Raw genomic sequence first — 25449 nt, forward strand, 5'->3', positions numbered from 1 at the left:
TTTGGGAAAATCGTTTTGAACACTTTCTTACGTTGGCTTTACATCCCATGTGGAACACAATCTGTTTTATTTTCGAGTCCATGGCTTGCGACAAATCAACTTCATGATTTAGCAAACCAAGTCTAAATAAAAATAGTTCGAATGTTTTTGGATGACTTGGCCACATGCTTGGTTGTTCCGAACACCGGTTCATTGGTGGAAGTGGCCATATTATATTGGCGAATCAGAAACCTGGCTTGCGACATATCAATTTTCATGTATTTGCAAATCATGTCTAAAGGTGGTTCAAATGTATTTGAATAACTTGACCACATGTCGGATTGTTTCGAATTCCCGGTTCCCTGGGGGAAATGGCCTCTAAACCATCGGTTATGAAACCTAGCTGGCAACATCAAGCTACATAAATTCCCAAATCAAGGCTAAAGAAGGGTAATTCAAAGGTTCTTGGATAACTTGATAACATGCCAGGTTGTTTTGGGTACCCTGTTCTCCAAAAGAGGTGGTTATTATATTGGCGATTCTGAGACCTATCTTGCGACACATCAAACTTGATGAAGTCAATGTCATGTCAAAAGAAGAATAGTTCAAGAGATTTTGGGTGACCTGGCCACATACTGGGTTATTCTGGGTAATTGGTTCTTCAATGCAAATGGAATATATGTTGATGGTTCTGAAGCTTTATTTGCGATGTATCAAAAATCATGATTTTGTAAACCAAGTCCAAAGAAATGTCAAATCGTGTGAAGATTTGTGTCGTGAATTTTGAGTTAAATATTTACTCCGCAGGGGGGCCAGATAACCGTAGCGGTAAACGCGCAGTTATTCAGCATGACCATGCTGAGGGTCACTAATATCAGTGGGACTGTTATGCGTAGAAATTCACCAAAAACCCCGTATTTCTAGGCATAACAGTCCCACTTTGAATTTCGTAGCTAAATTTACTTTATTCCCATAATAAAAACTCTTGACTCTAATGAACACGCTCTTCTTTATACTGTTGTAAAGATTTTAATTCAATTTACCACACACCTGGTCAATACGAGGCCTAAATGTGTTAAAATCTTTAAACGCGTTTTTCTCGATTGCATATTTTGGAACATGGGACAATTATGCGTATAACGGCAGTGCAGCACTCCTAGTGAACGGTTTTAGAAGCTTTTGACGTTTATTTGTTGACAATAACAACAGCAATAACAGTACATTTTTTTCTGTTCGTAAAACGCTCTTATTTCGGAGGCAACCACCACGCAAGAGGAGCGCAGAAATAAAATCGTGCACAATCACCTGGAAAATCCATTGTGGTCCGCATCCAAGCTGGCCAAAGTGTTATATTTTCCTAGAAACACCGTATGGCGCGTGCTCAAATTTTACAAGGAAACCTAGACGACGACTTGGAAGCCTCAAAGTAAACGCCGGAGTGGAATTGCCAACCGTCAGCTCCACATAAAGGTCCTGAGGTCCATCAGAAGCAACCCAGGTATGTCCGACCGTGAATTGAGTAAAAAGTATGTGGCCGCTCGTAGTACAGTGCAGCAAATTCGTTACCGCGTAGGCTTACAGGCATACTACCAGGCCAGTAGACAACCAAATCGATCACTCAAACAGAATACTGTAGCTAAAACCCGCGCTCGAAAACTGTATGACAGCCTGTTGACCAAGTCCGGTGGGTGCATACTTATGGATGATGAAACCTACGTGAGGGCCGACTTCGGACAGCTCCCAGGATCAAAATTTTATTAGGCGAAGGCTCGTGGAGGTGTCTCTTCCAGATACAAATTTATTTTTGCTGATAAATTTGCACGCAAACACATACAGTGACTCAACCTCATTTTCGTACGGGGCACTGTTTCCATATCAAATAGGTTTAAAACTAATAAATCATTTATGGACTTCGATATACTTTATCAATTACGAAGGTCGTAGGTGTCATCTGTTACTCGGCAATCATAATCATATTTATTCGCTCAAATCTTTAGGATAATGGAAAAGTATTGAATTTGTGTCTAAAATTAAGCCAATCCCATATTCGTACACCTAACAAAAATCAAACATACAACATCCAAAACTATTTTTTTATGTGCTATATGATTGCTCAATATCTTCATTACGTTGTTCAGATGTATTAGAGTACATTTGGAAAAAATATAAGCGGACATATTTGAAACTTAAGAAAATTTAAGAAAAATACCTCTTTTCCAATGTTTTTTGCTAAAAATAATCTAGTAAGTCGAAAAATAACGTAATTTTTCCAGGTTCACTTCATTAACAATTATTACTACGAATACTGAACGAGTTTTAATAACTTGTAATCAGTTTTAGAGTACATACGAGTGGTTATCGGTATCGCATACTTCACAATCTTGGTTAATATAACTTTTAGAAAAAATCTAAAACCAAAAATTTTAGTCAATTACTTTCAGTTTGGCTCTTAGATAGGTGTACATAATCCATAGTTAATGTTCCTATCTAAAAATTGCGCAATTATTATTTTTATTTCATATTTTACTACCAAACATTATCATAGAGATTGATAAAATGAATATTATTACCGTAACCGCAACACATGCGTTATTTGAAATGATGTAAACAACACGTTATATTATAATAAAAAATATATCAGTGCTCTCCGCCCACTCGGAATATTTTGTTATTTTATTATAAAATAAATAAACCGCAGAATAGGGTCATATTTTGAGTATAATCAGAATAAGAATTAAAAAATAATTGAATATTGGGATAACATCAATCATGTGAAGGTATGTACAGCATAGTGTAAAGTACTTTGTTGTAAAACGAAGTTCTTAGTTAAAATTCTTTCTGCTGACAAGTTTGAAACTAACCTTTTACAGTTGTTTAGAACAAAAATTCGGTTTACATTGTTTGAAAATAACTGTTCGATTACGAAATCTTCATCTGCTCACGCATCTCATCAACGTGATCAATTTGCTGCTAAACCCATTCAACAGAAGCCAAATCTATAGAAAACGAATACCCGATCAAAGCAAGCCAGCAAACGGCGTTCATACTGGCTGTGTGAATTTCATCCAAGCGGCGCAACAGAACATTCATTCAATTGTTTCTCATCTCTTCATCCACGCTCAACGCCTATCCAACAGCCAGGTCGTATTCAACACAACACAGTAGGCATCGTAAGCTAACCATCCAGCGCATTGCCTGCTTTGCTTGGGCCTTTCACTCAAAGCAGTGCGCAAAGCAATAGCATTTATCTCCGTACTTTGGTTCGCCTATAAAAGGCAGCCAACTCATGTGTAGAAAAGGTGTATATCAATAGTCATCTCCCCGAGCAGGCGCGCTGCCTGTCCGGGGAGCAATAAATCAAGTAGCAAAATTCAAATCTGAGCTGTTCTATTTCGTCACCGTCCACTGGAGTTAATCGAGTCCACTAATCTCCCAAGCAATCGAACAATAACATTTCAGAAGAGTTTTGAAATTATGACATAATCATTTTCTATACTCAAGGAGGATAATTTTTTTATGAATTCTGTAAACTTAATATATTTTAACCAAAACTCTTTAAGTGCTCATGAATATATTTTTTAGATTAAATTCTACAGCAAAAATTAACGCTATTAGAATTATTGAATTTTATATTAAAAATCAATGAAAAATTGTATTTCTAAAAATTTTACCTAAGTTTCATACATGTCCGCTTACAAATTGTCCAAATGTACTCTGCTACGTCTAAACAACGTAATATAGTACTTGAACAATCAAATAGAGCATTAAAATTCAGTTTGGAATGTTGTATGTTTAAATTTTGATAGGTGTACGAATATGGGATTGGGTGAATTTCAGACACAAACTCAATACTTTTCCATTAATCCAAAGATGAATGTAAATGAAAACATTTTATGGCTGTCAAATAATAGATGACACCTATTGCCATCAATATAGATAAAGCATTTCAAACTCAATATATCATTTCATAGTTTTTACTCACTTGATGTGACGCCAGTGTCCCGAACGAATATGAAATTGGGCCACTGTAATTTGGCAGGGAATTTTCAGCTGCGGCCAAAAGACAAAGGTTTTCGTCATACTGAAAAAACAATGAAATCGGAGGTTTACAAAACCGAATGTCTCCGGAAGCGAATTTTGCCCGGCAGCGCGGATGAAAAATTGGTGGGATAAAATCGTCAAAACAGTGGACGAGACCGTTGTGCGTCGCTTGATGGGTCGTATTGAGGGAAAAGTTCGAGAATTCCTTCAAAACCATGTTATTCTTCATTGTTCGATTTGTATTTTTTGCTCAAAATATGAGGAATAGTTTGCAGTTGATCATGTAACATTCAAGCATTCTTAGTTGAAAATTAAATGTTCATTCATATAGGTTTACATGATGCTGTAACATTACATGAATTTGGTTTATTTTTACAGTACTTTTCAGTTTACACTACATTGATATTTAAATATTATTATCTGTGTAGTGTAAGGGCAGCTGCTCTGGCAATGCTGGAGTAGCAACCACCGCCGGTCAAACAAGATAAAAATAAGCAAAGAAAAAAAAACAGATAACGATAGTTTCTCTAACCCTCTAATACTCCGATTTTTAATTTCGATCTCAATATCATTTTTCGTTATTTGGTTTATGATTTTTAAAATTTTTATTTTTGAACGTCCCTATCCTTTTTAATTTTTTCGTGAAGTTAATTTTTTAACAATAATAAAAACTTTAGATTTTACAGTACTTTTGAAATTAGTATATTTTTTAGTTTTTCTCTGGACATATTTTATTTTCCGTGTAACTAACGGAAAAAATCAGGTTTCAAATTATTTTAATACTACAATGCTCTTCTTCTATGATAGGTTGATTGTAGAAAATATAGAAGGTACCACTTATTGCATATCACGTTAAATGCACTCCAGGCATTTATAGGTTTTAGAAATACAATTTTTCGAACCTTTTCTTGGAAATACAGTCAAGTTTCAAAAGTCATAAAAATTTCCTTATATGGGTTTTATGAGCCAAGATTTAGGCCAAAAATAAAATCGTTTTGATTTTCGAGCTACGAAAAAATACACAAAATGCCAAACTGAACCCCGTCTAAAAACGGGGTTGGGGATAAGAGGGCTAATATAAACCTTGATCAAGACGAATTCTGGGAATAAACCTTGGACAAATTCCAGGATATATGCCAGGCGAGATTTATGAAAAAATGACTGAACAATCCTCTGAAAGAAGCCCAAGAGAAACTACTTTCTTAATTCCTGGAAGAATTTGTTCCAGAATCCGAGAGGGATGGGGATATGTATGTAGTTACGGGAAGCATTTATGGATTCTTTCTCGAGTTTTCATTGTCTGAATTATGAATCGGTGTGAAAATTGATGCTGTCGCTGATCCATACCTTACTCACAGCGAAGAACATGTGTAATGGACAATTTAACTATTACATTGCTTTTAAATGTAAAATTCTAGAAGAGTTCATCAACTGTGCCAAAATCCAGAGTTTCACAGCATCCATATTAATTTCCGAAACCCATAGAACTTATTAGACAGTATTTCCAGAAATGGTTTCAAACAAACCGTCACGTTCGCATGATAAGGCTCAGTTTCTATGATGCCACTATGGCTTATCAGGTGGCCAATAATCAAAAAAGTGATGTGCCCCAAATTTCAATTCTTGTTCGCCATTTCACTGTAAATATGTCTGCTAAGAAATCCCCAAAATATTAAGGCATGATTTGCATTGCACACTCAGATATGAGGTGCCAAAGTTGAGCCTATGGAGAAAAACTTGTTTTTATTAACAAAAACTATGGTTTACTCAAATGAATATAACTTTTTTCTATAATACTTACGTAAAATGTTTTTACATCATTTGAAAGCTTACAAACAAAGCGCTGAGAAAAATGTACCGTAATTTGTCGAACTTGGGTAATGAATTTAGAACTGGAAACAATAAAAAAATAAAAAAAAAAGCTCCAAAATAGTGGCGTTTATGATGTTTTTTTTATAAAGCGATTAAAAAAATCGAATAAGCTTATAGTTAACACATCGAGTACTTTTTTGTCCCAAGTTGTCCCAGGCTTAAATTCAGTTCCAAGGGTACTTTGGGATGTAAACTAAAGGATCGTGAAGAATTTAGCTGCACAAATTTGCACTTTTTTAATTTAAAGCTTTTTGAATTTTTCCAATATTCTTAACCATTTTCTATTGAAAACAGCTAAAAACTAATTAAGAAAATAATTGAATTTCGCTAAATCATTCATATCATCATTTCTATGTAAGTTTTAATATTTATAATGGTTTGCACAACGTTAATCGCATAAATGGCTTATATGCATTATAAGTAACAAAGTTTGATATTTCGCTATAGGCCCTATTCAAAAGTTAGTCTCGAAAACTTGTTTTTGAAAATAAAACATCAAATTTGTATCATAAAACTCATAAATACGACATGAGATGGAAAAAATATTTTTGGCCGCCAGTCTGTATGGAAACCGCCCATAGTGGATGCACTAGAGACATAGAAATTCAATTCTCATCATCTCAAACTTCGGTGTAAAGCCAAGCCCTACCTAGTTACTGCAAAACGAATGCCTATCTACCATAGTTGGACCATGGAATTATAATTTTGCCGTGATTCACGGAGCCCCGTACCGTAATTTGATTAACTCGGCAAAAGTTAGTCTCGAGCACGTAGATGCAAAATTGTTATTACACCATTATTTCATCGTAAATCCAGTGCCAGCGCTTCTGCCCCGGCATGCGAAAGGGTTCTTGTAATTGGTGTGGATGTGTGCATTAGGGTGTACCAGAAAAAAAGAGTTCGATAAGTTATGGCTCTCATCCATAGATTGAAGTCTTCAAATTTCTTGTCTACATTTTGTCGAGCCAGAGAACTATAGTAAAAGTTTTCATGGCTACCTCAATGGTCATTTGGATCGCATTTGCACTGGTTTTGTGTTTTATAACAAAAATACTTTGCGGACCAAGAATACGAATCAGTTGACCACGAGGATCCGGAAGATGAACGTCAGTGGCGTCCAGCGTTCTTGTGAGAGCATCACGACTAAGTTGCGTCGTAGTCGTACAAATAAATTGAAATTTTCATAAATATCTGTTGATGCATGACTATTAGATGCGTCTTAAGTGTTAAAGTTTGTGTCAGCATGAACTACAACAATTATATAAATAAGCATATCTTTCGATCGAGGATTGAGTACCACGACTTTTCGAACATTGATTGTTTTTGGATCACCCTAGAGTCCATGTGTGTGCCAAAAAGTTCGCTTACCTTGCAACACGTGCACCGTAATACTCGCCGGTCGCGTGTTGGACGGTGCACAGGTGTAGTTACCGGCGTGCTTCGAATGGACCTCCTTGATTGTCAGAACGCTGGTGGCCGGCGACAGGATGTGCGAATAGGGCAGAAAGCCGCTTTGGTTCAGCGCCCATTGATGCAGTTGCTCTTCGGCGGCAGAAAAGCCCGCGGTCAAGTCTGTGGCCAGCAGCTCGCCGGAATCTAGCAGTGGAGCGTCCAGAAGGCTCATCGATCCCGATGGCACCGCGGCCGGGTTCAGGAGGTTCAGCACGTTGAAGCCCAAATTGCTGTCGTCCACCATTGTTGGATCCTGTGGTGCCAATTGGTGGGGATGATGTCGTGGATGGTGTCGATGATGATGCTCTTGGTTTCTGTGGTGGTGGTGATGATGGTAATGACCGTGACCATGATGAAGCTGTCCATCATGGGACTGGTCCATCGGCGTTGGGTAAGGCTGGTCTGATACTTCGTCCGTCAAGGCTGTACTGTCAACCGGTTGAAATGGCGTAACCGAAAAGCCATTCTGCTGATCGAAGTTTACCATGCTCTCTTGATGGTACCTGCAAGAGGGAATAAGCAATTTTTTTTATTATGTTTTAAAGTGAATTGTGCAGTTGGTTAAAAGTTTAACGCCATGCTAACGAGAAGTGAGTGCATTTAAATTAGTTGCTAAAAGCATGTCCCTTATCCATAATGCAATGATAGTAGCGAGCAGAGAGGTACACTGAATCCTCCATTTACGTAACAGGTTGAAAGTATGTAAATAAAATTAGACGTAAATGGAATCATTACGTAATTTGAAATTTATCATTTTAACATGCTGTTTCTCATCACGAAAATCTGACATGGAACAACTTACTTTCCTGCGCTGAATTACGCAGCGACGTAATAGTCATTACGCAATTGATATTAGTTGTGTAACAGATATTACACAACGCTCTTCTATTACGCAGCCGTTTTGACTTACGTAATGGATCATTGCACAACCTTTTTCAGAAATTGCAAATTGGCCTTCCACGAAATTGCAACAAATGTTGTACCGTCAAGCTACCATTCACCGTGCATTTAAGAAAAAAAATGCACTTCAAAAAATGATATAACCTTTTCAAATAATTTGAAGCGTACTCAAATACCACTACGTAGCGTACAATTATATAATAATTCAGGGAAAAATCTAAAACTAGTGATGCATTACCAAAAAATACTCAACAATTATGTTTTAAAATGTCATGTTAAGGTCGCCTCGTACCGTTCTATGTCACCATTTACCGTGCGTACAGTTTTCGTTATGATTTGATTTTGTATCTTGAAGAAACGTTGTTGATGGAGCAACTACGTTACTAGTAGTGTGTGCACTCATTTTTAATAGTAGTCAAATCTTCATTTACAATGAAAACCATAAAAAGTTGAAAAATTGGCTAAATAATTATTTTTGACGTTGGATAACGTCTTACGGCAACGTACTGGGGTACAATTTCGAAAAACGAAAAATCGCTCGCGTCACGAAAAGTGGTTAGATTTTGACTGTTCATAACTTACTAACACCCGCATAAATTTTCAAGATTCTTGCACCAATCGATTGCAAATCTTTCTACGAATCTACTCAAATAATGAAAACTATTGATTTTCATGACTAAACTATTGAACAAATGGTAAATATCGAGGCATGTCTTATTTTTAATAGAAAAGCACATTTTTCTTGCTGTCATAAGGTTTTGACGTTTTGGAGTTTACTTGTGCCGTAATTAAGTGATAATTGATCATTTTTCATGGTTTTTCTTGTCTGTTTTCAATCATGTTGAAAATGCCAAACAACTGAATACAAGTACGACGGTCAGCCTCTTTGGCTGGCAAATGTGGTTTTAGTGCTAAAAATCATCCCTTAAATAGAAAATCGGGGAGCCCATTTCGGGGTGAAATTGATCACTTGTCAATGCGATTATTGTTATTTTTTGAAACGACTCTACATAATGAATATGAGCTCCCTGAATTCGAATATGCTTGCAAATTGCTTAATAATGCAATATGTAAAGAAATAATGAATAGTTAATTTCAAGAATTGTGATAAAAACGCCTAGATGTAGGCAATTTCTTAAGGATAAACCTGATATATAACAGAAATTTAATTATTTCAACCGTATGAGCTAATTGGTACCAGTTTAGAAGATGAAATCGGGCTCGGGGATATATTTTAAGCATCCTTACAAACTTTACTTACTTTGAATAATTCCGTTGTCGTCGTCGCTACCTACATGCAAATGCATGCTAGAGCGATCAGAGTATTAATTTGTCAAACAAAGGGTTCATTCAAATATTACGTAACGCAAAATTTGCCAAAATTTTTAAATTTTTGTATGGACCGTAACACTCTGCTAGACCCCCTCCCTCCCCCTGTTGCGTTACGTAATATTTGAACGATCCCAAAGAGCTAAAACTAATCAGCAACAGCTAACTAGAAAACTAATCAACCAAAATTATAATTGATAAATAAATAAATTAATTAATCAATTAATAGTTATAGATGAAGTGTCTCTGGTTGTAACTCTTTTACATCGAATGACCCGTTTTGTTTGAAATTGTGCTGCAATTCACGTTCTCCACGGATACGACGAGTCAGTTGGATGTCCTTCGGTATGATGCAGACACGCTTGGCGTGGATCGCGCACAGGTTGGTAATCTTAAACAAACTGATCAGATAGGCCATTCGCTTCCTGCAGGACCATGACGGCCGAGCTCTGGAATCGCAGATTTGCCCGGATACCACTACGAAGCAGAAAAAGTTCTTCATGGTGCGGAACTTCTTCGAGTATCAAAAGGAACTTTAACATCGATTTGAGCAAAGAGGAGAACATGGAGCTCGCGGACTTCATGGAGAAGTACCTCAACCTCAAACTGGATTCGTAAACTACTAAAGCAACCAATCTTAGTGGATCATGCGTGGACCTAACGTTCGACCGAAATATTTGTTTTGGAAGCAAGAGTTACCGCTCATGCTTATTCTTCCATCGACCGAGTCTATCGGTGTTGAAGTGTTAACCGAGCCAAATTTACACCACAGATTTTCTGTGCTAACACACAATGTCCACAATAGGTCAGAATTGACATGCAACAAATAATATGAAAATTGATTGGATTTTTATCAGTAAAAATCTTTCATAAGTTTGTGCCGGTCTTAAGCCAGGAAATAGATGAAGCTAACGTTATCCAACGTCAACTTGGCGGTTGTATCTCGGAAACAACCTCTTACTTTTTCATTAAAATCGTTATAGAAGATTTTACTGCATTGTCCAAACCATTCCATATTCACTCAAAAACTAAATATGAAGTAGTTTAATGACAACATAACAAATAAATCTACTATTACCGAATAATATCATGCCTTTTACACTAATGCACGGTAATAGGAACCATTTATATTGAAAGGGATCCATTCACCGTGCATTTGGGTTTCGACTGAAACACAATAAAAAAAATTCTAATTTGCATAGAATCTCATTGCTCATACGATGAAATACATCTTACTCATTGTATCTACAGTGAAAACTTGTTGAAATTTTGAGAAATTTCATACTCTATCGTTAAAATGAAAAATGTGAATTTTTGGCGTTTCTACTAAGAGTGTTAAAAAATCTCATTATCAAACAGAATTCACATGATTTTGACTACATAAACTAGGTTTTTCAAGATATTTTGTGACTAAAACTATTTCATTTCATCAATTTTATCTTATTTTGCTGACGAAAGAATAATTTGTGAAAATTGTATGAATATTCTGTAGGAATTTGTATATGTGCACGGTGAATGGAGGCCGCACGGTGACTGGTGACTTAACGGTAGTCCAATACCATTCAATGAGAATTGCCTCTTTCTCGACTGCTATTCACTCAGAGTTTTCAAGCTGAATTAGGGCTTCAAAAGCTGGGAGTTGTCTTGGCCACGTCTTAGTGACAGCATATAGAGCTGCATATATCCTTCTTTTTCTTAAAAAAAACATGGGATCGTGGAATGTTTAATGTAAATGTGATTGACATAGTCGTTCAGACACTGTTCAATTATTTGTTATAAGGGATGGATAGGAAGGAATAAACTCAAGATATTCTGCTATGCAAGTAGAAGCGGTAACCTTTAGATCAGAGACGAAATAAACACGTTATAATGAAGTTCAAACTGTGTACCTATTCCAGTTCTAAATTCATTACCAGAGTTGCTTAATATCAATCATATCAGCTGATGGGTGATGGTCTAAAACTATCACTATCACTTGCGAGCTATCAATATCACTTTGATTTGACAACCAACAGCAGTGATGCGACATCGCACTCTAGATCATAATCACTGCGGAATGAGTGATCACGTGGTAATTATCTTTTACTGTTTTTCAGTGACCAACAAATAGTTTCATTCTATCTGCAACACTGTCAAAAATATCGTACTGATAAATTGCCATTTTAACTGCTTAATTTAAGGCTAAACTTAACCCATCAGTGATATCCATAGTCTATCGCCATCAATGAACTTGTGATGGAGTTGACAGCATGATGTTGATGTGATATAAATTTATCCGAATTGTATCGCAGTCGGCCTGTACAAATCAGCAAATTTGAAGCGTTGATAGTGACAGCGAGCAACTCTGTTCATTACCCAAGTTCGACAAATTACGGTAAATTTTTCTCAGCGCTTTGCTTTCACTCAAGTACCTCAAGTACCGTAAAGTGGGGGGAAGTTGATCACTTTTGAGAGATTCTGCTCTGTAACTTTTAGTAGGATGCGTGTATTGTCATCCAAATATTTTTAAAACCTGTACTGGTTGTATGTTTATCGAATTACACAAACGAAATTTTGACGAAAGGTTCTCGTAGTAACAAAAAAATATTTAGAAATCAAAAATTGGAGTTTTTAATTCCGGGGTGAAGTTGATCAATTTTTGTGATAGGTTTCCTAAAATAATGAAGTACGCTATTCACTAAATTTGGGGTCACTGAACATGAATCAAGTATCAAAAATCTTACAACTTGTTGATTTATCGGTCAGATTTAGGTTTGAATGCTAAGAATTGCAGAATACACCACATTAAACGCCTAAAGGTATGCATTTTTTTTTGAAATTAACAACTCGCTCACAAAATATACATTTTTTTTCTCGTAAAATGATTTTTTATCCACAATGCAAATTCAAACCTGGATTCACAGAACATATCTGGAATGTATGAAACAGTTTATCTAAATGGCCTTGCCAATAATCGATTGTTTGAAGAAGAACCCTTCAACAGTTCATCAAACATTTCCTTAAAAATCTGTTTTTGCGTGGTATAATTATCTTGAATGTCAAATCGAATTTAGGAACACCAAGAGCAGTTGTCAGATTATGCGACATTACATAAATTGTGCTGATTGAAATCAAATTACAGCTCTATTGACAGTTTATACATGTGGGTATGTGAATGATCAACTTCTCCCCACTGATCAACTACACCCCGAATTACGGTACCATAAATATTTGGGCAACGGCGCACGGAACAAGATTCAGTTTATTTCGTATTTGATAATATTATCGACCTCGTTATCTTTTAGACAAAAAACTTTAATTATTATTTATCTCTTTTGACTCAAACGTGATAAAATTTCACAGATTATAGCAAAGCAGGGGGTTAAAAGGTAAAGCAAGGGTAAAAGGTCAAGGATGTGCAAAACTTAACAATCTTTTGGAAATTTTTGAATCTCCATACAATAAGTTTACATCGAGGGAGAGGGAATAGGGCTGAAATGATTGACAATCTAAGCAACCGTTGATACCTGACGTTACCACGCCTCGCATGTTCCCATTCCATTTATTTTTGGAATCCTGATCTTCGAGTAGAAAGCACCACTTCTGAACATGGAGAGAGATTTATGAAGAGTCTCATACAAACTGCCATAGACTCATTCATGCAGCTAATTTACTCAAAGTATTAACAAAAGATTTTTCAACCACGTCAAATTAAGAGATGCTTGTTGTAGAGTATGTACACTTCTTTGTTTTCGATGAACCTATTCAACATTAGTTTTACTGCATATACAACATGAACTTTAGTTAAGTATTAGCTCAAAAATACGTGCTATTGGTTCAGATATTTCTCTTTGAGTAGAGGATGTTTTCAGATTGAAAGTCTTCTTGACATTCCACGAAGAAAGTGACTACATTCGCAAAATAGTGTACATGTGGCCTTGAAAGCTCTCAGTTGATCTGTTGATTATTCCGTTTTTATCACTAACACTAAGTTGAGAATCAGGCTCTTTCCCAGTTTCGATGTAATTATAGCATTATAGGAAAGATAAAAATAAAAATGAAAAAATATATGATTTTTTCTTCACAAAAATAATGATCAGCTTGACACACTTTCGCGTTCGCGTATTATATAAATATGATCCATCTCATAGTGCATAGTACATTTATGTGACATTCTGACAAAAAATAAAACTACAAGGAATTATCGCAAAATCATACTTACTGATGCAGTCAAATCCCATTAAAAACCTATACGATCAAACGATCGAAAGGTTGTAACGTTCCGTCTTTTCGTCTAAAGGTTTTTTGTTTTCTATATTTATATATTTTTATGTTGATTAAATTTCATAATATGTTTTTTTTTTTCTGTAAATATGTAAATAAACTATGCAAACTGATTTGGAATATTTATAAAAGCACCAGTACAACAATTTTGGTTTGCTATAATTTTATAGCAACTTTTGATAATTTTATAAATTATTTAATTTCGTCTAATATTGTGTAAATGTATGTGTAAGTGATAACTGTCAGAATATATGACTAAGCATTTTAAAGCATGAAGATTGCATTTTCTCAAATCTTTGCTCACTTTTATATCGTCTTGGCTGAAGAGGGGAAGCAAGTTCGGTGAACAAGTTACGTTTTCATTTAATTTGAAGGTTAGTCAGAAGTGCAAAATGAATTAAAAAAAACTGAAAGTAAATTTAAGTGCAGTATAATGAACATTAATTTAATTTATCTTTTCTTTTCTTTTGACGAACAATAGTTTTTTGATTATTTTTTCACGCGGAACAAAGGCTCTGCTCTCGAGCAATTATTTATCGTACAAAAGGTAATTCTTTTCTTTGAATTCATTTATTCAATTATATTTCTTATCGGAAATTTATTGGACAGCAGCATCCGATTGACGCTTTTTGTACGGGCTAAAAAGCTCTACGGCCTTTTTTGGCCATTACTACTTCACAAGGTGGACATCTGGCCCGTGCAGGCACGCCATTACGGTAGCCAAACGGGTATAGAGACCCTCCGACCTGCCGAGAATCCGGAGAATCCCGAAGGCGAAGACCAGTTGGAGGCACGTTGGCCTTCTACGAGAGGAGACGGTAGAGTATCGAACATCAGCCATTGCCCATACCCGCAACTTTACTTCGGCCTATAACGCACGTGTGCTCCTCCCGGCGACGCTTCTGCCGAGGAGCCGGGGTGATTTCTCGAACTCGTGGTTCGGACACCCGCTGCAGTCGGTACCCCAGTGCTGAATATCACGCGACGTCACTACACCCCTGCCGGTTCGCTCAGCTGCCAGCATTATTATAAATCCTGATCAGGTATGTCGTTAGCCATGGCCATGTCATTCACACTACAACACTTACACTTACACCTTACCCATAAATGAATTACCCGAAAAAATGAATACAATCCATAAATTAATTCAATCTAAATTACGTTTTGCGTTTATTAGTTTATTCGCTACCGATCCCTGAGGTTAGTTCGTCCACCCAGGATAGTCTTGAGTTACGTGTCGTCGATCTTAGTTCGCTCACGTTTTTTACGTTCACTTTACTGCTTCGGTGCGTTCACTTCAGATTCATTCACTTTGAATTTCGACAGCCTGTTTTTTTGCATTGTATACCTCGGAACCGTTCGATAATTTTCCCTAGTAGATTGCGCTCATGCTTTATAAGCTTAGTCGGGCAACTTATCAAAACACGACCAATGCTCTCTCCATGTGAGAGTGGCGCGTAAGCCACTGTGTTTGCGGCATTTCTCTTAGACGATTCGACGAACGGTTACAAGGTTGCTTACAGCTCCTAAACATCAATACAAGGCATGTATTTTATGAAAATATGTTCTTTCATATTGAAGCTGCCATTTTCTATTCAGATTTGTAAAATATTTTATCTAAGAAAATAATTCCGTTTCTGTCAACTGAAAATAGCCGATCGTGTTGATAAAAACGGAACATACCTGTAATGATTTTTAAAGCACGATTCGTACATTTATTCAATGAGGCTTGCTGAGTTATATAATAACGACGAATGCTGTGAAATCGAGTTCTGCAACGAGCTGTGGACAACATTTTTACAATTTCGTAAAAGCCTCTCGAGGGCATCATGCTAAGGAAGGTAGTCTAATTCATGACAGATTTGTGTAATGAAAATTTTCCGGTATGCTGAAAAATTGACGGGTATTCAGTAATAAAAATTAGAATGATTTCAACATCTTTCTGTTATTAAAGTAACGAGCGTAATTTTTTTCTCTCCAAGAGAATTGCTCTCTGGACTCCCTAAAAATGGGTGGCATGTCAGTTTCGCTCGGGTGCTGTCAGTTCGAAGGTGGCGTAGAAACAGCAAGCACACCGCGAGCGTGTTGTACGGTATTACGAATTGCTCTCTGGACTCCCTAAAAATGGGTGGCATGTCAGTTTCGTTCGGGTGCTGTCAGTTCGAAGGTGGCGTAGAAACAGCAAGCACACCGCGAGCGTGTTGTACGGTATTACGAAACCCATGTATGATAGGTTTTGTAGTGTTTTTCACCCAGTAGAAATGATGTCGAAAAGTTTTTAGTTTTAAACATTTCTTCAAGAATACTTCGGAAGTCGTTGTTGAACTTACGGCGCACCACTTACTAGTAACGCAAACGACCAGTTCCAGTGGTCTTCCTTCTCTCGACCATTATAAGAATGGAACTGGATCGGTGGACATCTCCTTGCAAGGTGGACTTCTGGATGTGATTCCGATTGCTTTCACAGCTCAATGTCTGGGCCTTATTACGAAGTTCTCCACGAAATACCTACCATTGGTCGTTTTGTAGAGCAATAAATTTCATACCGTAACAAATTCAAGCAACACTTTTCTCCGAAAACGAATCGTGTAAATAAACAACCGTCAAAATGACCTCTTAAAAACGAACAAACCTTATCATGTTCTTCAAGAAGATCAAATTGTCTTCATCAAGATCGCCTTAAACTGAAATGATACTTGTTACACTTGCTCAAGTTCAGCAAAATTTATTATGATTCTATAATAGTGTTGAATAAACCTACAGCCATGATTGCGATTATCGATGTTTTGGGATGGATGCCATGATGGGAGAATCTACGTATACTGCAATGTTTAACATTGACGGGCTCCAAATTGATGATTTTTTTTTCTTGAAATTGCAATATTATCGAAGCGCATTGTTCGTTTCGGGTGTTTTATGCATGATATTTACGATGTAATAAGCGTGACAATCGTAAACACAGAGGTATCGAAAAAAAAAGAAAGTTAAAGTGATTGATGTTTTTATTTTTGAATTTGTGTTTTTATGATGAACAAAAATAAGAAACCAAACCAACATGACAAACATATTGAGAGTTTATTTTGGCTTCAGAACTACTTTAGGATGGTTTACTGAAGTGTTGTGGACTGTCATAAGCGCATGATTACAAGTTTTAAGAGATACTCTTGTGAGAACATCGCGACTAAATTGCGTCATACGGCTGATTAGGTCCTCTTCTCCAATATTTACTGACGTGTTTTTGAAGAATAAACATTATGTATTTATTAAAAAGTACTGAATTAGTTGAAAAATAAAATACTGTCTGACTGAAAAATATCTCATTTTGTATTGAACACCCGTTACAAAAATGGAATTGGTATTCTTAAACAAAATTCTCGACTTCAAAATTCAGTTTGTATGTTATTTTGTAGATTAACATCAAAGCGTCCCCTTAAGCTACAACTAAATAATTCGAAATTTCGATTTTTACAGTTCAATTTGTCGAAAAATAAATCTTAATAAAATCTGCCAGATATTCACAGATCATAAACGTTTGATTCAAAATAAACAAGTCAAAGATTACTTTTCAATTATATTCTCTGTGATTATCCTCCACCTTATGATACGGTCAACCTTTCAATGTGGAATAGTTCGAAATTTCGATTTTTGAGTTATCTAGTTGTAGCATCAAGGGGACGAAATGTACTAAAAATGATACTTCTCCGTGGGAAACAGGCCTTAAGATCTATAACCGTAACCGTAAGGTTCCCTTGATGGTTTATGAACAATATTCATACCCGTATAGGCCAATACTGTCATGTTCTAAGTTCAATGCCTATTTAGGAGGAACATAACCGTGAGTTTTAACGAAACATCTGGTTTTTCATTTTCTATTATTGTTAATGATTGAATGATGGATTCTTGCGCCTTAAGATTAAACAAGAACACTTTTGAGCTTAGGCTTCCAGCATTCATACCCATATAGGTTCAAGATAATAAATTTTTAATTCAACATTCGTTTAAGGTTTCATCAGTTCGTGATGCACTGTTTCCCGTAATCCAAATTTCCTAAATCCTAAATATAAATTCCTAAAATCTATTAACTTTGCTTGCTAGCTAAATATATTACTTTTGTCTTCAACAGCGAATAACAATTACATGCTACCTGGGTGAATGACGGATGGCTTGAGCCACATGTCAAACCGATACCGTTTCCTCGTCGTCCTCAACCCAACACATCAAACTGCACGATGTCTCCAATAAGACCACTGAGCTGACTACCATCTCATCAGTTATTTCACCAATCCATTGAGAATATGGAGTGATAAGAGAACCGTCCTACGGTGTATCTCAAGTTTCGAATTAAGAACTTCTAATTCGCAAAGAAAAAAGTGTGACGAGATGTTGAAGCTTAACAAAATGATTAGAAAACATTATTTATTACATTGTTAATAATTGCTAAGATGGCCCTTCAAAATATAATGACATACAAAACAAGGTTCATTCACAAGCGTAATCAGTGATCTCTTGAAGGTTTATGAATGAGATTCATTCCCATATACTCTCATATATTGTATTAAAATTTGCGTCCCATGAGCTGTTCAAATTCTACCAGAACACTTTTGTTGTGTCAGATTTGGGCTTCAAGAGGCCCTGGTCAGATCTTTTGACGAGAATCCTTGGTACAAAATGAGTGGAAAGCGCTAAGCATCTGAAAGTTTAATTTTATTAAAATATAACATTCGTAGAACTCCAAACAATTGTAATACTAGTTGAATTTGATTTAACCCACACCATTTCGTGAATAAATAAGTAAATAAATCATCTGTATAAAATACTTGAAAAGGCTTTCGTAATGAATGATTAGATTGAATTTTGAATAAATCAAGTCCAAAATAATGAAATAGAAACCTGCTCAAATCAAGCCAATATAATTTAATGAGACTTGAATAACAATAGCAAAGATTTTATCATTTTTTGTTCAATGTTGCTGCGGATGTTTTGATTTAATGAACTTGAACGACAGTCGTTACTGAAGCAATAAACAAATCGATTAAATATTTTATTTAATTGTGTAAGAGTTTTCTGATTTTTTACCTTTCTTGTCAGAACAAAAGAAATGGCATTTCTTCTGAACTGCGTACCGTAAATTCGGGTGAAATTGATCAGTAGGGTGAAATTGATCACCGTGTCATGCGATTTTGATTCTTACTTATAGTACTTTAAAATCAATGCAACCTATAGTAAACGAACGTTGTTTGTCTTAATTATAGTCGAATTGTGTGTAGTAAAGTTTTTTGTGCCATAGAATGTTTATTTCCATAGAAAAAATATTAAATTCCAGAATGTTGTTTGAGTGTGGTATTGATAGACACCCATAAACTTCTAGTTCTAAACAAGGATTCGGACATGGTGTAAGCCTGAAAGTTTGTGAGGACGCTTAAAACATATCCCCAAAACCGATTTCACCATCGAAACTTTTACAAATTTGCTCGGTTTGTTGAAATAATTGAATTTCTACTGCATGTTAGGAAAATCCTTTGAAAATTGCCTACATTTAGGCGTTTTCCGTGATATTCTTGAAATTTAATTATGGATTATTTCCATAAATATTGTCTTGTTAAGAATTTGGCAAGCATATTCGGATTCAGGAGGCCCAAATTTAGTATGAAGAGTTGATTTCAAAACTAACAATTATCACATTTCGCTACATGAGCCAATGAGATTCACCGTCGTACTTGTTTTCCTGCATTTAGTTGTATGGTATTGATAACATTTTAGAAAGCAGGCCAGAAAAACCGTGAAAAATGATCAATTTCACCCGAAATTACGGTACTGCGATCAAAGGAATGTTATTTTCTGAATATATATGGGAACAAATTTTCAACAAATTGTGATAGGCGATTACTTTTATTGTCAAAAGCAAACCAGCCTTATGCTTTTAAATACTCAATTTAATTTCCGTGATGGTAAAATAACAAACCTCATACAACTTACGATCTCGCCCTAAAAACCATTGCACAATAGTCCGAATTGACATTTTAGCAGGTAAAAAGTGAGAGTCAATTTTTTTTTCTAAATTAGGTTTACCTTATTCAACCTTTTTCTTAAAAGATGTAAAACACATTTACGAACAACTTTTCTGAAGACAACATACGTCATACGACATACGAGTATAGAGAAAACACTTTTTCCTGTTAAAATGTCGATTTGGACCATTGTGCATTGGTAACCGAGTGTGTAGCTTGTTGTTTTTATGCAAATGAATGGACCAAAATAAAAGCAATCATCACTGGGAGATAGAGGAGGATTTTCTCTTCATCGTAGCATATTTCATTTATGTGTAAACCCATTGGTTTGCTTAGTAACAACAAGCTACACACTTGGTTACCAATGTCTTTTGGGGCGAGATCATAAATTAAGCGAGAATCAGTTGTCTAGCGTTGCTTCAATAAAATATTCAACTAGTGTTTGTCCCCAAGGCTCAAGTCTTAGATCCTTCATAATTTAAATGTTCCAGATATTGACATAGCATAGCATAGTGCAGATAAACAAACATTTCTGTCATATTTTGTTAATAATAAAATTATGTGAAAACTTAGCTATCGTATAGTCTACATTCGTGTTTCTGCTTTAGATAATATCTTTTCTTCCGAGAATGTGCAATAAAACTATAAAAATCGTAATTATTCCATTAGAAACAAGATGACTTGCTTAAGATGTTTAATTTACCACCACTTCCCCTACAATTCTGAATGTTTCTCGGCTGTAACATTGGAGCATGCTAGTTGTCTAGTGTTAAGTTACAGTCTGTGTAGCTAAATGGCTGAAGACGGTGTCCGTGTCTTTATAATTCGTAGTTGCTACTCCGTGATTGACCAGAACAATCGAAGTTGCACAGAGATTTGATAGCTTACCATTCTCAATACTCAGGTTGATGGAATCACGTAAATGGAATTGAAATTAATAGACGTTACGTGAATGGAGGTTCCAGTATAGGACATCTGTCATTGAGCTTGTTTGGATATAAACCTGATTCATTATCGTCAATAAGCTTACTGGTCACGCGGGTCCATATCCTATTGCGTTGAACTCAAAAATTTGGTGGTGTATTGCCATTGGTCAAACGGTAACTATTTATTTGTCTATATAACATACGCATACATCGAGGGGCAGGTACTCATATGCACAAACATACTACAATTAAATAAAATATTTAAATCAGATTGCAATTGTTTGATCCTGCGTGAGTATAAATTGCAATGACAAAACTCCCGATGTTCTGTCAGGAATAATACTAGATCATCACAAAAGATACAGTTGCTTTTAACCAGACATCATGTATACGCGCTTCATATCAAGAGCTTGAGATCAGCTTGCCATGAGCGCACTAAAATAATCGCGCGCTTGAGCACGTGCTATGGTGAGACACATTTTTTTAAGATCTCATGTAGCAATGTACTAGCTCAAACGATCACATCTGCACTGGCTCATGCGCCGTCTCATGAGAAAATCTCAATGTGACAGTACATTTGAGCCTCGCAGGCGAAGGTTTCAGAAGCAAGGTAAAGGGATTAAACTATGGTTCAAACTGCCCGTAGGCAGTTTCAAAGGACTGATGTGATTCAACGCGGTATGTGATTCAAACGAAGAAGCATAGGTATAGACCGAAGTCGTATGCTTCCGTGGAGTTATTGTACTAGGCAAACATAACTGCATAAAAGTACTCCTAGTAAGCGCATGTGACGAGTCTCACGAGATGTCTCATGAGACTCGCTCACTAAGATATATTTTGTACGTATCCGCATCTCGTGTCTCACATAATCTGTGAGCTGCGATATGATATATCGCATGGCACACTAGCTCATTTAGGTATACACGAGAAACACGACACTCTGCTTTTAACGTGTCTCTTTGCTTAAGCATAAGTTTCATCGTTCTGAATTGACAAAATTTCCAAATGCACACAAATTCTATTCATGTTACGTTAAGGTGAAAATGAATCGAAGCCAAAGGTTAATCGATTGGTCACCACCAGCTAGTGACCAATCGATTAAGTTTTCAGCTTAAGCGGAAGTTTGGTTCTCCAGATCCGTGCTCTTGAAAATTTGAAGTTTGGCTTCGATTCATATTCACCTTAATGGAACCAACTTAAATAGAAACTATGTAAATTGAGGTTTCAGTGTATTACGAACTTTGAAACATACGTTTTGCGATGCACTCGCTTTCCGTCCTGATTTATCAAAAGTTTGCCATTAAACAAATTCGAGGAACACACAACTGGTTTGCGCCTGTAGTTATGCACTTCGACAATGCTTTTGCTCATGCACTACTTACCAGAACACGTAGTCGGGATATTCGGTAGCTCGCTTCAGTTTGCACTCCAGCCGCAGCGTTGATCCTTCGTCGATGTGCAAATCTGGAGCTCCCACGATGTCTGCAACGGCATCTGCAATTGGGGAAACGGGAAAAAGGAATAAATTATTCTCAGGTCTGCTGGTTGCACATTGTCAGTTCCGCCTGGATGGCGGCAGGCATTCGCCTTCAGAATTCATGTCGGGATAGCTCTCTATTTTCTTGGAAAGCTCATTTTTGGCGAGCGTTTAACCAATTTGGGCAAAAACCAATCAGCATAATCTTATTTGGCAAACGGAACGACCGAATTCCGACCGGTATCGACGGTTTTTGCCTGCAGTTGGTTTCGTTGCACACATAGAGTCGAAATATGGCTGATGTTTCAATGAAAACAATGTGAGAGACGGCTGGGGCAACAACAGAATGAATAAATTTCTCGATTCGATCAAAGTTTTCGACCGCATGCAACCACATAATCCCGGTCACACGGAGGGCGAGAGTAATTTAATTAAAATTTCCATTAAAGGGATTTGAGTAGTTTCCATACTTTTGATTAGATTTATAACCATTAGATAGTTAAAATATATCGCTCTTCTAATCTTGATATTGTTGATTGTTTTGAATCAACCGACCCTCTATAGACTAACGATGGTTCTTTTCGAATACATTGAATCCAATGAATGTATTGAATATATTGAATATTGAAAACATATATTAACGTCTCTCATGATTTATATTTTCTAGAAGGAAGGTGTGCTCAGAAAATATATTCGGAAAGACGAGACATTTCTACACCCAAAGCAAAACGATTGAACGATTTGCTGTCAGTATTGGAAAAGTTCGCATCATGAAACAGCTCATGAGTGCATACCAATGCATAACAAACATCACAGACTTTAATAGAAAATCAAAACTTTGTCTTAAGAACAAGCTTTTGATGTTCAAACAAAATTTTAGGCCAGCCATGTTGTTTGTTGTACCAATATAGACTAGCAGTTGTAATACCAGAAAGAAAGCTCTGCAGAGAATTCAAAATATTTTTTTTAGAATGATTCTGAAGCTCCCTCCCTGGCATAGTACCAATGAGTTGCATAGGATATCCAATGTTGAAATATTGGAACAAATGTCAAATAAAATAATTAATAATTTCAGGCAAAAATCATTATAATCTTCTATTGCCACGATTAATGCGTTATATATTTAGGTTAGGTTAGGTTAAGTAAATTGAAAACATGTTTTTTTTTCATTATGAGCAGCTGAAATCATGTCACCTGTAAAAACTCTGAACTGCTACGGCAAATGAAATGTAATTTGTTGTTAACAAAATGTTAATGAAATCTTAAATTTGTTTTACCAAATTAGGATGATAGTGTTGTCTAATAACACTGAACACCAAGATATAAGAAATGAATGTAATGTTTGGAATGACACAGATTAAAAAAAAATTGTTTTGACAGACAAATCAATTGTATAACCATCAAATCGACAGTAAACTACTAGTTTGTAGTCAAAAACTCTTGGAAATCGTAAATCTTGGAGGGAAAGCAGCTTTCCCAAAAGCACAATATGACTCTGAACAGCTCCGAACACGTTCACGAAACACTTTAGCTTCGGTTACTCGGGAGCACGACAGATACGAGTAAACCAGCGCTCTGACGCTCGAAAGTGTTTGGTTTTGTTTTTGTTCCAGTTCAGCATAACTGTTCGCCACTTTCCATCACTGCTTGCTGATACATCGTTCAGAAACAAGATCTTATAATAACCCAATTATTTTGTTCCAATTTATCTTTGTGCCTTCCATCGATTTTTCACCAAAGACGTTCGTTTTTGAAATCATTTGGCAAAGAATACAAATTGAATCTTTCTGGGAATACTCCAACGAGTTGAGTCTATTTACTCCATCAATGCGTTTTGAGCCACGTTCCCATACCCTAAAGGAACTGAAATCCTTGATCAAATTTCAGTTATGAAAACAGCAATTCATAAGTTGTATGCACTCGACACATAATGCGAGCCTAGAGGTTCTGGCAAGGGTTTTACCGCTACAGAACCGATTCTGGGAGCTCTCGCTAAGAATACTTATTAAGTGAGCAACACACTCGTTATCGAAAACTTCGAAGAATTGCTCAAACTGAATACTCAGTCAAAATTCATGAGAGTTTATCTCTACTACGTGTCATCTGACATTAGCCTTCCATGTTACAACCCTCCACGTATACGTTTCACCAATGACAGTTCTTCTGTCGAATACGATCTGTCCATGAAACAAGGCACTCCGATTGATGAAACCTGTAAAGCATGCATCTTACTCTCTTACAAAAATAACAGAGCAGATGTGTGCACTGGTCGAAAGATCATATAAAATTACCTTTGTATGGGTCCCAATGTGCAGTGCTTATTTTATGGCAATGAGAAGGCAGACTCTCTCGCAAAGGTGGGCACTGAGGAAGGTGAGATTTATGATAGACGAATTTCACACGATTATTTTTTTAATTTAGTATGTCAAAGATCTCTTCACGGTTGGCAAAGCGTTTGGCTAAATGGTCGATTGGGACGGATGGTTACATTCCACCGGATGGTTTGGATGTAAGTCGAGATTTAATTCGCATGATGTCAAGACTTATGTCCAACCAGTATTCGCTAGATGCACATCTACACAGGATTAACCTCGCACTGAGCAATATTTGTAATAGGTGTGGTTCCGGTTATGATGACATCGATCACGTAGTTTGCCCGGATATGGACGCCTCCAGAGCGCAACTTTTGGATACCCTTGCGGCCCGAGGTAGACAACCCTATGTTCCAGTTAGAGATGTGTTGGGCGCCCGCGATTTCATTTATATGGTCGCAATTTACGATTTCCTTCGCTTGTCTTGTATAAAAGTTTAATTCTCTTGTGTTCTCTTCTCCAGTTTTTTTTTCTGTGTTGTCCCTTTCGTGTTGGATTGAGGATCCTGGCCATCCGGCAGACGAATACCGGCAAGAAATTGGTACCAACGCCATGACACGATAATAGAGCTACCACGCTATACCTCCCAGATGAGCTGCAGAGAACCCTAAACCCAATCCTTACCATGTCCTTCCCTTTCAAAATTGTGACCATCATCCTCGACTTGCCACGAGTACCCTGGCACCATCCTATATTAATCTTGAACTGAAAAAAACAATTAATTGAATGTAATAAAAATACAAAAAAAGAAATTCGGCTCCGTAAAGCGTTACACGCATTTGAGCCCCAAATAAACGAACTAGTTAAAAAAAAGCGGTCGGCTAAAAGTA

General features: G+C 36.5%; 1 protein-coding gene across 3 annotated transcripts in view; it reads right to left on the reverse strand.

Annotated features, from left to right (window-relative positions):
* Nucleotides 1-25449, reverse strand: part of LOC5567760 (TSC22 domain family protein 1) — a 303514-nt gene that overhangs the window by 7690 nt on the left and 270375 nt on the right. For all 3 annotated transcript variants that reach the window (XM_021845523.1, XM_021845524.1, XM_021845522.1), the window contains 2 exons: nucleotides 22153-22264; nucleotides 7261-7847 (listed from right to left, as the gene is read on the reverse strand). In XM_021845523.1, the coding sequence (XP_021701215.1) occupies nucleotides 7261-7847; nucleotides 22153-22264 (699 nt within the window). The remainder of the gene's footprint in view (nucleotides 1-7260; nucleotides 7848-22152; nucleotides 22265-25449) is intronic.

This window comes from Aedes aegypti, chromosome 2, assembly GCF_002204515.2.
Source record: "Aedes aegypti strain LVP_AGWG chromosome 2, AaegL5.0 Primary Assembly, whole genome shotgun sequence".
Taxonomy (NCBI): Eukaryota; Metazoa; Arthropoda; class Insecta; order Diptera; family Culicidae; genus Aedes; species Aedes aegypti.